At 33.7% G+C, this 12,884-nt stretch overlaps 1 protein-coding gene across 1 annotated transcript in view; it reads right to left on the reverse strand.

Annotated features, from left to right (window-relative positions):
• Positions 1-12,884, reverse strand: part of LOC107754500 (protein diaphanous homolog 1-like) — a 149,373-nt gene that overhangs the window by 4,458 nt on the left and 132,031 nt on the right. Inside the window, 3 exon segments of the mRNA XM_016570976.1 lie at positions 6,886-6,972; positions 10,972-11,113; positions 12,396-12,560. Of these exon segments, the coding sequence (XP_016426462.1) occupies positions 6,886-6,972; positions 10,972-11,113; positions 12,396-12,560 (394 nt within the window).

Consider the following 12,884-nt stretch of genomic DNA (forward strand, 5'->3'; position numbering starts at 1 on the left):
CACACACACACACACACACACACACACACACCAGTGCCACTGATAACAATCTCTTAACAAACATCTGTAACGAAGCATGCGGAGCGATAGTGAACACACACACACGCGCACAGACATTACCAAGCAGGTGTCCAGTGTGAGCTGTGATAAAGACAGCACTGAGTCTGTTGGGGAGAAAAAGTCGTTATGGGTGCGTTTGCTTGTAATTCATTGTATTTTATCTAGAGCTTTTGTTTATATATATATATATATATATATACATACATACTGGCCTTTTCAGCACTGTCTTTGCGCTTTATCCATTTTTTATCTATTATTTTTTGCTTGCATATCTCCAACAACTGAGTTTTTTTTTTCTTTTTTCTCTTAGCAAGGTGCCGCAAATGGAAAATAAGGGACCATTGTGATTCTTAATAAGAAAATAAGGGACAGAATAAGGGAATATGGTACAGAATACCTTATTCTGTACCATAATGTATGTCTGCCTGCAGTTCAAAAGTTCTCAAAAATAATCACATTTGTTTTGCTTAACCTATTTATGTACATTTATTCTGTCATACAAAAAAAAAAAAAAGTCATCGGCCTGAGTAAATTGTACCATTAAATAATTGTGACTGCACAAGTAGACCTACTAATTTAGGAGGTGAAAATACAGTGAAATTACATACAATTGCATGAAATTTGAAAGCATAACAACTGAAGGTCTATGAAACGTCAGTCAATAAAGAATTTTTTTTAAACAATGACACTTAAACGTTTGAACTAAAATATTATTGCAACCATATAGGCTAGCCTATGAATGAATGAAAATGCAAATTGTTCAATTAAAGAAAACTTAGAAAGTGCGGCCTACTTCTGGTGCTTGGATCAGTGCTTCAATAATATACTGAGGTCCAAGTTTAAGAATGCGCTAGAAGCTAAATTTTTTTAAAATGTATTTCTCTCTCTCTATTTAACAGCATTAACTTACAATAGTGAAAGACGTCTTTCCTCAGGTAGATTGAATGTTTTCCTGCCTTGCTGGATGTTGGGCTCATGATCAATAAGTTGCATTCGCCCAAACTGATTTGCCAAAATCAAAATGCAGACGGTGAAGGGAATTGGCATTAGCGCGAGTTCCGTTTGCTGTGAAGCGGGAGCAGCCGGTAGAGGATTTTTTTAGAGGAAAAAGAATGATTCATTATCAATTGAGAATTTGTTATTCATATGGTCTGGTGGTCATATGGCGTGCCTGCGAATACGGGACAAATTGTGTTAGCTTTCATACGGGACGCTTTGATGCCTTAAATATGGGCATCCATATTTCAACCCCAGTGGCATGACAAGACCGGCCCTCACGGCCAAAAAACAGACCGGCTCACCGGGAATTCTCCCGGTGCTCCCGATTAGCCAATCCGGGCCTGCTATAAACATTTACAATGGTAACGGAGTTGTGTTTCTGCTATAAAATGATGGTCACTTTCTATTACTACACCGTGTCTAAACAGGTCCCCAACAATATGTATGTTTTGTTTGGTTGTTTCTTATTAAAATGCCACAAGAAGATCACAGTTTATCGGAAAATGTTTAATGTTTAATATACAGTCATGTGGATTTCGGACCAATGACATTTCACTGCAGGACTACAGAGTGATATGAATCAGAAATAGACAACATGGAAATAGTCAGTCAGTTGTCACAGTTTACTCTTTAACCTATTTTTGTCTAGTTTTCCAGGTCAAATATCTAAAACATTTTAAATCAGGATGCATTTACTTGAGATGCAAAATGACTTGAGATAGTAAAATTTTAAGTCTTGTTTTCACTTGTATGTGAAAGAAATGTATCACAATTAGGAGAGTTTCCTCTTAAAAAAGATGGAATATCTGCCAGTGGGGTCTGAAAAATAACATTCTAAATAACAACAACAACAATAATAATAATTAAATAGTATTATCAAATATTACATTAAAATCTAAAACTTAATTAAAAATAAAGTTGTTTTTAATTTTTTTTCTTGTTTAGGCAATAAATAATTTAATAAATAAATAAAAAGGTAAATACAAAAATAAAAAGCATGTTTTTTTCAGGAAATAAGTCTTAAGATGTCATTTTGTATCTCTATGTATATCTTGATTTAAGAATGTTTTGATATTTGTAATAGAAAATAAGACAAAATATTAAAGAACATTACTTTTAATAGTGTTGGTTAACACACAAAAAAAAAACTGATTGGTAGTTTTGACTAATTTTACTCAATTAGTTACAGTTCACTGTTTTACCTCAGTATTTTTTGTCCCATTTTCTAGGTCAAATATCAAAAATGTTTTAAATCAGGATGTATTTACTTTAGATGCAACATAACTAAATTGTAATGTATCAAAATTAGGATAGTTTATTCTTAAAAAATAAGGAATATCTGCCAGTGTGGCCTAAAAAAATAAAATTTCTGAATAATAATAATAATTATTATTATTAAATATTATATGAAAATAAAAAATAATAAAAAATAAAGTAGTTTATTATTTTTTTTCTTGTTTAGGCAATAAATAAATAAATAAAAACATTTTTTAAATAAATGAAAATTTTTTTTTTTTTCCCAGAAAGTAAGTCTTTTGATGTAATTTGCATCTCAATTATGTATATCTTGATTTAAGAATGTTTTGATATTTGTAATGGAAAATAAGACAATATTAAAGAACATTACTTTTAATCGTGTTGGTTAAGACAAAAAAAATCTGATTGGTAATGGAAAAGGTAGTTTTTACTCAATTACAGTAAAAAATAAATAAATAAAATAAAAATCACCTGGTTAAACACAGTCATTGTTGACCACCACTGTCATACTAACTTAATAACTTAAATAAATAAATAAAAGATTGAGTCTTCTGACACTCTGACCAGCGGATCATTAGGATCATGAATGCATCTCAAACTCTTCTGCATCACATAAAAGAATATCTGAAGATGACGTGTTTCCTTTGAGACGTGTCACATGAGCAGCTGTGTGGTTTAATTAACTTCTTTAATTAGAGGAGAATGAACGAGAGACAGCAAACATTATATAAACGGCCCACATAATGACAGATTCACATCTGAACCGCCTTTGCATTCTCCTGGCTTTCATCTTTTCGCTCTTTTGCATCCTCCTTTGCTTCCTTAGGATCATTCTGTTGTTTCAATGTAAAGCTAAATTTAAATGTAATGTCATCACACTTTTTATTGCTGCTATGTGTGTGTGTGATTCAGACTGTCTGGGTGTAAAAACAGAGCAGAGATAATTATGATCAGAGTAATGAAGCTAAAAATAAGTATTTTTTGTAATAAATAATATTATTAAAAATATATATTAAATAATATAAGTTATTGTTATTATTACTAAAATAAAAATGAATAAATACCAAAATAAGAATTATTACTTTTGTAATATTTCACTGTAAAATAACAAAAAAATAAGGTCTCACTTTATATTAAGTGGCCTTAACTACTATGTAATTACATCAAAAAAATATGTACAATGTACTTATTGTGTTCATATTGTATTGCAAAACGGGTAAGGTTAGGGACAGGTTTGGTGGTATGGGTAGGTTAAGGTGATAGGGATTGGTCAACAGTGTAATTATAAATGTAATTAATTACATGCAGGTATTTTTAAAAATATAAGTACAATGTATGCACACGTGCATTGTACCAAATAAATAATACAGTATTAATATTCATGGCTGTCTTAATTTATTCCCATACATTTATTTAATTAAATTATGGCATTTGCGATTTGAAAAAAAAAAGTTTGGTTTTATGTTGATTATTCATGCAGCCCTACTAAGGAGTTTTTAGATGTAGATAAATGTTAAATTGCTATAAATGTTCAAGTTAAATAAGAAATGTTAAGTTAATTAATTTAGCTAGAATATGTTAAAGATTTCATGAGGTAGTAATATGTCTCAGTACTGGTGTCCTGTCTAATTATGTACCAAGTATGTACTTTCATCATCATTATGTACTTTCATGATCATCATTTTGGCGGGAAGTATGCAAGTTAAATGCAGCCACAAGTTAACATGAATCTGTCTAACAAAAGCCTTGTGAAGCTCAGAGATTTTATCCCAATTATTAATATTAAAAAAAAAAAATTCCATGTAGTTTCCACCAGATATGAGGCAGCACAGCATATTTTTATACATATATTTGTATTTGTGTCTTTGTAAGCATGTGATTAAAGCAGCAGCTGCCATCTGTCGCTTAGTATCTCTCTGATTGGCTGATGAATCATTATGCAGAGGGTCAGGGGTCAGAGGTCACAGGGCGTCGTCTGTCTCCACACTGCATGCCTGCGGTCTGTCTAAAAGCATCTAAACTCTGTGTGTGTGTGAGAGTGAACGCATCCATATGCAGAATGGGTGTGTGTTGGTATGCATGAGTGTGTGTGTCTGTGGCATATGTTGAGGGGTTGAGTCACAGGCGCCATGTGTAGGTCCGTCTGTGTTGTCTACATAGTCAGCCTCCTCCAAAGGCAGCATCCTAACTGATTTGGAATGTCTACAGAGGCTGTAACATCATTTCACAAACAAGAATATCTTTCACACACTGATGTATTAACCTACATAACAACTGAACCAAGAGCAATACTGTTGCCTTAACATGCTGTTGCATAACATGATATACATAATGATGCATAACATAATGATGCCTTAACATGCTGTCTAGGTAGGGAGCTCACTAGGTTTTAGAACAGAGCTTGTGTGTGTGCTGCTACAGAAAGGCTAAAAATACAAAACACACCACTGATGATTCATGCTACACACACACACACACACACACAGACAGACACAGACACACACACAGGTGTGTGTGTGTGTGTGTGTGATTCAGACTGTCTGGGTGTAAAAACAGAGCAGAGATAATTATGATCAGAGTAATGAAGCTAAAAATAAGCAAGTCTTCATACAGTGTCTGGAGGTGTTCAGCTCCCCCCTGAGGCAGAGCATGTGACTGCTGTGTGTGTGTGTGTGTCTAACATGATTAAGTGTGTGTGGTATTGTTCCTCCAGCAGCAACAGTGTGTGTGTTGCTCTTTTGGTGGGATGGTCAGAGGGTGTGTCCTGCCTCAATGTTTGTGAGCTGGACAAAAGAGGTGTGTGTGTGTCTGTGTGTTTTGTGGACATCTGGCACACAGTGTGTTTCTCTGTGGGTGTTTGTGTGTTTGGGCTCTATGAAGTGATATTGTGTGTTTGTGAGTGTTGGGCACAGGGTGTGTCTCTGTCTCTTTGTGTGTGTCTTTCATGGAGGAGTCAAGAGTGTGTGTGGGGTCACGACACGGCAGATGTGTGTATATTAATGAACAGCCTAAAAACAGACACATCCACACCAGCTACATCTTCATTTGCATACTATCTGTCCTAAATAGGTTGCAAGATTAGGATTTGTGCATGCCAAGTAGTACATTATGCACATTAAAAAGAGTAGTCAAGTAGCATATGTGGATGTTCTTTGACCTAGCATGGACCTTAGTGAATGTAGACACAATTTAATTTGATACAATTATAATCAGGTTGTGAAGAATGAAAATGACTACTGGAAAGTTTCTGGAAACATCTGTCAAAGCCTTGTTTGAATTCATTTCAAATTAAATATGGTGTCTATCCTGACTAAGATCCATTACCCACTATTACATGATTTTTCTAAAAAAAAAAAAATTATATATATATCACTGAGATTTAGACTCGACTCCAAGAAAAACACAGTTTGAAGCAGCAAAGTAAACAGAGTAAAAACTGAAGAGAGATATAGAAAAGAGAGAGAATATAAGATGGTAAAGTAAAAATGGCCTGACTGAAGAGAGGAATGGAGGGGGCAAAATGAGGGAGAGTATGTCATGGAACTAAATACAAAAGATAAAAAGCGCGGGAATGCGGAGGCGGAGAGAGAGAGAGAGAGAGAGAGAGAGAGAGTGTATGGTCATTATTGCCACATAGCAGCACATCTGGATCCATTCAACGACAGATCCAGTTACACACACACACACAGCGCTGCTCCACACTTTTTGTAAGTCTAAAATACAGCGAAAAGAGGGAAAATAAAGCACACGTGGTTTACTATTGTGTACAGTTCTGATCGACATCTCTGTTGAAATATGCTAAAATCATATTTTGCGTTTTTCTTGCATTTCAAAAGTTGTGCGGCTGGTAATTTTTTTTAACGGTTTTGAAAGAAGCCTCTTTTGCTCACCAAGGCTGCATTTATTTGATCATAAATACACTAAAAAACAGTATTATTCTGAAATATTAACATTTAAAAAAGTTTTCTATTGTAATATACTGTATGTTATAATGTAATGTAATTTATTCCTGTGATCAAAGCTGAATTTTCTGCATCATTACTCCAGGCTTCAGTGTCACATGATCCTTCATTCTAATATGCTGATTTGCTGGTTAATAATTTTTGGTTATTATCAATGTTGAAAACAGTTCTGCTTAATAGTTTTGTTGAAACTGCGATACATTTTATTTTTTCAGGATTCTCTGATGAGTAGAAAGTTCAAAAGAACAGGATTTATTTGAAATAGAAACCTTTTATAACATCATAATTGTCTTCACTGCCCCTTTTGATCAATTTAACACTCTTTTAAATAAAATAATTAATTTCTGACCCCAAACTTTCTGACACTCTACATTTACATTTAGGAGATGCTTTTATTCAAAGTACAAATTTTTATCATGATTTCCCTGGAAATCAAACAACAAACTTGGTGTGTGTGTGTGTCATGTTTCTACGCTCTTCTTTTATCTATTATTATGTATCAATTCACTTTGGTAACTTTTAATATAGTGATTTTCTGCATTTTGTACACCCTCAACACCAGCAATCCCTGCACATGATAAATCAGCTTTAATCTGATGTGTGTTACCTGCTTGTCGTGGTCCTCTCTTCCTTTTGAAAGCAGCTCCAGACTGCAGCGCCTCCAACAATCCATCCATGATACCAGTCTCATCATCTGAAACATACAAATGCAACATTAAACACACACAGACAATTAACATTATACACGGATAATACTCTCATTGCTATTTGAAACACACACATGAAGTATTATTGAAGTATTATTAGTACACATGAAGTATTACTGCTGAAACACATATGTAGAATCTCAGAGCAACAGTCTCCGCCACAGTGACATCAGAAGAGAGAGAAGCAAAGGATCATGGGAATGTAAACATCCTCTGAGACACAAGTTAAAGCAGACGGCGCCCCCTATCTTTCACACACTGATGCATTAACCCACATAACAACTGAACCAAGAGCAATACTGTACCACACACACACACACACAAAGGGAAGGACAGCATGATTTAAAAATATTCTGTCTGTGCAAAATAGTTTGTTGAAAGTGTGTGCGTTTTCATATGGTGAATGGGTTTCAGGTTTGTTTTCACGTGTGTATAGACAGATGGTTTCAATCAGGTCCTCTTTGTACAACATGAGGTTAAAGATTTATGGGTCTAATATCCCCTCCCCCGATAAACACACACACACACACACACACACACAGACACAGCCAGACTCACTGTAATCCCCGCAAAATCTGCAGCCAGATGGTTTTGCATCTGACCTGACAACCTACATCACACACACACACACACACATACACACACTCACACTCAGAGCTGTCTGCAGTGCACACACACCACCATGAGGTGCGGTACAGGAACAGCGCACTGATCTGGACAGATCTTCTCCCTGCTGCTTATTATATTTTACATATATTATTACATCACATCACTTAAAAAAGATGATTAAAATTAAGATTTCTTTTTTATAACACATAATAGGCATTTCACTCCTGTTTTCCAGTGTCCACCAAAATATCATGGTTACATTCTCCTGTTTGAAGAGATATCATATTTATTTATTATAGTTTTACAGTTGTAACATTAACTGCACTACGCTGGTCGACATGACACTTCAATTTAGTTTTCAAAGTGACAAATATAAATGTAACTAAATATAAATGTTCATGAAATATTTGTATTAAATGATTTATAATTAAAAATTTCCTTAAAACCCATTTAAACTTTTTTTTTTTTTTTTACCTTTTATTACTATTTTATACTCTTTTATTACTATTTTATTACCTATTATATTTTATTACTGCTTTAATATTTAAAAAAAATATACAGTATTAATAATCTTATGAATTATAATCTTTTTCCACTGCTGTTACTATGCTAAGCAACATTCCTTAAGTTTAAACTACTTAAATGTATTAATATAAATTAAACTAATTTTATATATACATAAACACTTTAAATTTATTATGATGATTTACATAAATTAGGATATTATTATTATTATTATTATTTAAATAAAATGTATTCAATTATTTTTTGGCTTTATGAATAAATACCAAAATATTTATTCATTATGGCATTTTTTATTAGAATTACTTTTATTATAATAATGGTAAGTTGGTAACACTTTACAATAAGGTCCCATTAGTTAGTTGATGCATTAACTACCATTAAATAACACTAAGGAATACATTTGTTATGGTATTTGTTAATCTTTAGGTGTGGTTAATAAAAAATATTATTCATTGTTCGTTCACGTCCATTAAATATTAACAGACAATTTTATTTTAAATAATGTATTAGTCCGTTGAAATTAACAAATACGATTTATAAATGCTTTAGAAGTATTTCATTTTCAGTTCATGTTAACCAATGTAGTTAACTTATTTTAACAAACGAAACCTCATTGTAAAGTGTTATTATGATTATTTTGCATGTACTGTAGCTTTCATTAGTTCACAAAAATTGCAAGACTACATGAAATATTTAAACTTTTAAAATATGTTACATTCCAGGACCATTTAAAGAAACTAGTCTGATCAAAAATGTGGTCAAAAATGGTAACCGGTTACAGTGTCTGTCTATAAACATACACAAAAAAGTTGATATTGAAACAGTTAAATTCTATGTCATTTGTCAATTAACTGTAGTATTTTGGTGGAAACTGTGTTTCATCATGGTCAATCTTTGAAAGGGACACACAGTTCAACCCAGACTGTTAGTGAAGCACAATAATTCCCCTCACAGACACATTCTGGATGAATATCTTTCCTGTTTCAGCTGCCTTAGACCATTATCAGCCATTATACTCACTCACAGTCTCACATCTGAAGATTACAAACACATGAGCATCATCACCACACAGACCAATCACATTGTGACATCTGTTTCCACAGACACACAGAGTATCTAACACACAACACTGACACCTATTGACCATCCACATTAGCTACTGTGGTTCAGTGATATGGAGTGTGTGGAACTGTAATGTGGGAAAGAATTTAATGTATCTAATTCTCAGGGTTTGCCTGCTAAACTAAAGTGTGTGTGTGTGTGTTTGAGAGCGTGGGAATGTCAAGGACAAACATTTCAAATATTCAGCCCTGAGAGTTTCAATGAACCCTCTGTGTGTGTGTGTGTGTGTGTCTGAACACTCATATGTAAGACACACAGGCTTCTGTGATCTTCTAGAAAGAATATTCTGTGTGTTACATGTGTTTTTGCTCAACTGACATTCAAATCTGTTACCTGTATGCAAATCAAACCTCAAAAAATACCAATGTATTTGGTCACTTAATTCAAACTTTAAACCATCTGATTGTGATTAGATAATAAACCACACTTGCTTTTATTGTCTAATTAAATGACATCCAAACATTTTTAAGTGTTTTCAGTCCAGATACTGTCTGGGTTGCTGCATGTATAACAGTATGTTGGTTAAGCTGATATGACTGATCTGTAAGCTGCAAAAGCAACTAAGCAGTAAACTTGTCTAGCTAAACTTCAATGAAAATTACAAATGTTGTCTTGGCAATTAAATGAAATATGTTGAAGTAATATAATTTTTTTTAACTGAGAAAAATATAGCTAAATAGTAGTGTTTAAAAAACAAAAACTAATAAAAAAATAAATACAAATAACATAACCACAATAATTAATAACTATAATTAGTTATATACCATAACCACTTTGATTAACATGAACTAACAATACACATTTCTAGAGCATTTATTAATCTTAATGCTATAAACACATTTTTTAAATCTAAAGATTAATGAACTAACATGAAGAATGAACAACTGCATTTTTAATAACTAATATTAATAGATTAATAAATGCTGTAAATGTCAATTAATGTTAGCTCATGTTAGGTAATGAATAAACTAATGTCAACAAATGATACTTTATTACCCACATTTTTCTATCATCCTCCCTCAAACACAAACACACACACACACACACACAGGTCTGCAGAAATAATGAGTGGAAATTTTGAGCCCCAAAAGTTTCAAACTACAGCCAGGCGAGAAAAGTAGGTCAGAGAGAGAGAGAGACAGAGAAAGAGACACACACACAGACACACAGACACACACTCACACATGCATACAAAAAGAGAGTGTGAGATAGATAGAGAGAAAGAGAGACACACACACACACACACACACACACACACGCACGCATACAAAAAGAGAGTGTGAGATAGATAGAGAAAGAGACACACACACACGCATACAAAAAGAGAGTGTGAGATAGACAAAGAGAGAGACACAAACACATACAAAAAGAGAGTGTGAGAGAGAGACTGCTTATTTATTAGATGTACTACTGTGGCCAAATGATTTCACATGATCCACATTAAATGTTGAGTGTGAATCAGTGAGTGACGGGAGAAAAGGAGAAAACTGTGTTCATGAAGAGTATGTCTCAGGAAAGAGGAGAGCTAGAGAGATTTTTTCAAAATGGTCTAAATCTCACAAGAGCATGTCCAGGTCACATTTCACCCCAAAACCAAGAAAAGAAAGGAGAAAAGAAGAAACGAAATTATATTTGAAAATGAAGTTGTCATGTTGTTGACATGTTGTCATGTTGAGGAGAAATGTGACCTGGATATGTCTAACACACACACACACAATGTGAATCTTTACCATCATTGATGTTGGGAATCTGTCCAGCGTTCATTCTCTTCTGTTTCTCCTCTTTCTCTTTTTCCGCTTTCTCTCGCGCCAGTTTGGCTCGACGAATCTTCTCCTCTGCTTCTTTCCGTTTCTGGTTCTCTTTCACCGCTTGCTGTAAAACAAACACACACAAGTAAAGTTGTGACCTCAAGATTTCTGATTCACATCTTGTTGTGTTTGTTCAGCTGAAGGAGAATAAAGTTTATAAAGCGTTATGATGAACAGATAAGATAAGTGTGTGTGTTTTGACATGGAGTTTCTGGTCCCTTTATGACAGAGAATATGTCTTGACAAAAGTCTGTTTTAATATACTAAACCGACTGATGACCGAACCATCTGCCCCACACACACACACACAGCACAGCACAGGTGTGTGTGCATAAATACTGTCTCTACACAGAAATCCAAATGTACTACTGTTCAAAAGTTTAGGGTCTATAATATTTTATCTTTATTACTCTTCCACTTATAGAGTTCTTTGAAGCCCATTTTAATTCTGTACTACAGTATGTTGCATTTCTAAGCTGAACTAGAATATTAAAAGAAAAGAAAAAAAAACTATGGTAGGTCTTGATTTATAATATATTATGAAGAATTGGTTGGATGATGAAAAGTGACTAAATGAGGGTTTAAAAAAAATAAGGGAGACTGCTGATGCCATGCACAAAAGAAGCAAAGTTATTACATTTTGATGAAAAATTATTAAGACTATATGTGACCCTGAAGCACAAAACCAGTCATAAGTAGCACGGGTATATTTGTAGCAATAGCCAACAATACATTGTATAGGACAAAATTATCGATTTTTCTTTTATGCCAAAAATCATTAGGACATTAAGTAAAGATCATGTTCCATGAAGACAGTTTGTAAATTTCATACCGTAAATATATCAAAACTTAATTTATGATTAGTATTATGCATTGCTAAGAACTTTATTTGGACAACTTTAAAGGTGATTTTCTCAATATTTTGATATTTTTGCACCCCTCAGATTCTAGATTTTCAAATAGTTGCATCTCGGCCAAATATTGTCCTATCCTCAGTCATAAGTAGCACGGGTATATTTGTAGCAATAGCCAACAATACATTGTATAGGACAAAATTATCGATTTTTCTTTTATGCCAAAAATCATTAGGACATTAAGTAAAGATCATGTTCCATGAAGACAGTTTGTAAATTTCATACCGTAAATATATCAAAACTTAATTTATGATTAGTATTATGCATTGCTAAGAACTTTATTTGGACAACTTTAAAGGTGATTTTCTCAATATTTTGATATTTTTGCACCCTCAGATTTCAGATATTCAAATAGTTGTATCTCGGCCAAATACTGTCCTATCCTAACAAACCATACATCAATGGAAAGCTTATTTATTCAGGTGTACTGACCTGGAACATGTTCCTGAAGTTGTTGAGGTCACCGAAGAACTCTTCTGGACTCATTTTCTTGGGGTCGAAGACAAAGTACTTGCCCAAATCCTCATACTGCTTCTCCATGTTCTCATGCATCAGCTTGAGCTTCTCAAATTGCTCACCAGCCGTTGCTACAAAACTGTACACAACGTTGTCAAGGAAAAATAACACGCTATTATGATTCACTGTAACTCAGTCGTGTAGGACTCAACATTTATATTTATACTGTAAAAAATTACTACATACATTAAATGAGTTGTTTTTTCCCTCATCAGAGAGCAAGTACTAGAACAAACATCCTCACGAACTTCCTGAATGGATTATCATTCATGAATTCATAAGCTCATGTTTGTTCTGGAACCCAAACAGGAAGTGATGTCACAATGGATAATCAACACTGTATTTTTATAGCATTATTGCTTGAGGAAATGACTGGGGAAACCAAAGTGACACTTCCTGTCATGC

This window comes from Sinocyclocheilus rhinocerous, unplaced genomic scaffold (assembly GCF_001515625.1).
Source record: "Sinocyclocheilus rhinocerous isolate Xijiao unplaced genomic scaffold, SAMN03320098_v1.1 scaffold50, whole genome shotgun sequence".
NCBI classification, from domain to species: Eukaryota; Metazoa; Chordata; class Actinopteri; order Cypriniformes; family Cyprinidae; genus Sinocyclocheilus; species Sinocyclocheilus rhinocerous.